The sequence below is a fragment of the Capsicum annuum genome, chromosome 6 (genome assembly GCF_002878395.1).
Source record: "Capsicum annuum cultivar UCD-10X-F1 chromosome 6, UCD10Xv1.1, whole genome shotgun sequence".
NCBI classification, from domain to species: Eukaryota; Viridiplantae; Streptophyta; class Magnoliopsida; order Solanales; family Solanaceae; genus Capsicum; species Capsicum annuum.
In genome coordinates, this window is record NC_061116.1 from 205,553,038 (window position 1) to 205,554,444 (window position 1,407).

At 30.8% G+C, this 1,407-nt stretch overlaps 1 protein-coding gene across 1 annotated transcript; it reads left to right on the top strand.

Annotated features, from left to right (window-relative positions):
* The first annotated feature begins 582 nt into the window (after positions 1-582).
* Positions 583-1,154, top strand: LOC107874763 (cysteine proteinase inhibitor 5-like). Its single transcript, XM_016721508.2, has one exon. The coding sequence runs from the start codon at positions 589-591 to the stop codon at positions 964-966; it is 378 nt and encodes a 125-aa protein (XP_016576994.2). The 5' UTR covers positions 583-588; the 3' UTR covers positions 967-1,154.
* The last annotated feature ends 253 nt before the right edge of the window (positions 1,155-1,407 follow it).

Consider the following 1,407-nt stretch of genomic DNA (forward strand, 5'->3'; position numbering starts at 1 on the left):
CCGCCTAATTAATAAATCTTCAATATTGCTCTTTTTCCGCAATGATAAAAGAAATTAGATGTCATTTTCATCTTTGAGCCGAAAATAATGAAAAAATAATAGTGAAGAGTCATTTAAAGGTCATATTTGTGCAGTTTTGAATAATTAAAGGTCATATTTGTGCACTGTCAAAGTTTAAGGTCAAAGTTATAATTTGGTGTCAAGTTTAGGGACATTTTTATGTATTAACTTTTTTTAATTAATACCTCTGAATAACAAAATAATGACATTTTTTATCACAAAAAACATAAACTTCAAAATTTTGGCCCTATTATTGGGCTCATGTGCAGGACGGCTTCCTATTTGTTAGTATGTTTATAATATATGGTGGTTTTCAGAATTTAATAATGAAGAAATTAGACAATGCATGCATATATAAAGTTATAACTGTAAATTTACTCCAAAAGGTGAGTATTTATTATTTTATATCAACTCATGAAACGTTATGAAAGTGAAGTCTTTTAAATTGTTTATAGTGTGAGTTCTCCATTATAAATAAGTACTCACAATGTTGCTGTTTAATTCATTCACTCCTTACAAAGAGAAAAAATGGCCATCAAATTCAATCCCATCCATGGGACTCTCTTAGTGGTGATTGCCACCATTCTCCTCTATTTCTCTGATGCACAGGATTGTCCGAAAAAGGTTACCTTTGGCGGTTGGAAGCCCATAACCAATTTAACGGATCCTGAGGTGGTGGAAATAGGAAAATTTGTAATGGATGAGCATAATAAAGAGGCGAAGACAAAACTAGAATTTCAAGAAATAATAAAAGGAGAAAGCCAAGCTGTTGTTGGAAAAAATTATCGACTGGTCATCAATGCTAAGGATTGTGACTCGCTCCATAACTACTTGGCAGTGGTGTGGGACCTACCATGGCAGAAAATTAGGAAGCTTACTTCTTTTGAAGAATATAATGTAGCCTAGAAAATGAAGAACAAAAATGCACTTTTATGTAAAATTAGTTGATAAAACTAAAGACGTTAAATCTAAAGGAAATATCTAATCTTCAAAAGAAATCTAATGTAATCTATGAAAGTTCATACAAGTATAATCCTCCTATGGATAAGTAAAAGCTAATCTTTTGTTTCAATCATAATCATCTTTGGTTTTCATTTTTCGATCATTAAACGGTATATCACTTTTTTGAAAAGGAAGGAGAATTCGAGTATTCAATGATCAATAATCTCAGATACGTATTGCTATATATTCCGGTGACAAAGGTGAAAATGGATATAAATGTAAAACAATACAAAGAAAACAGATGGAAAAAGGACACTCTATAACATTTTTAAAAATAAATAGCTCAAGTTTGAAAACTTTCCAAAAAGTGGCCAATCGGATATACTATTTCAGCTTTATAATCAT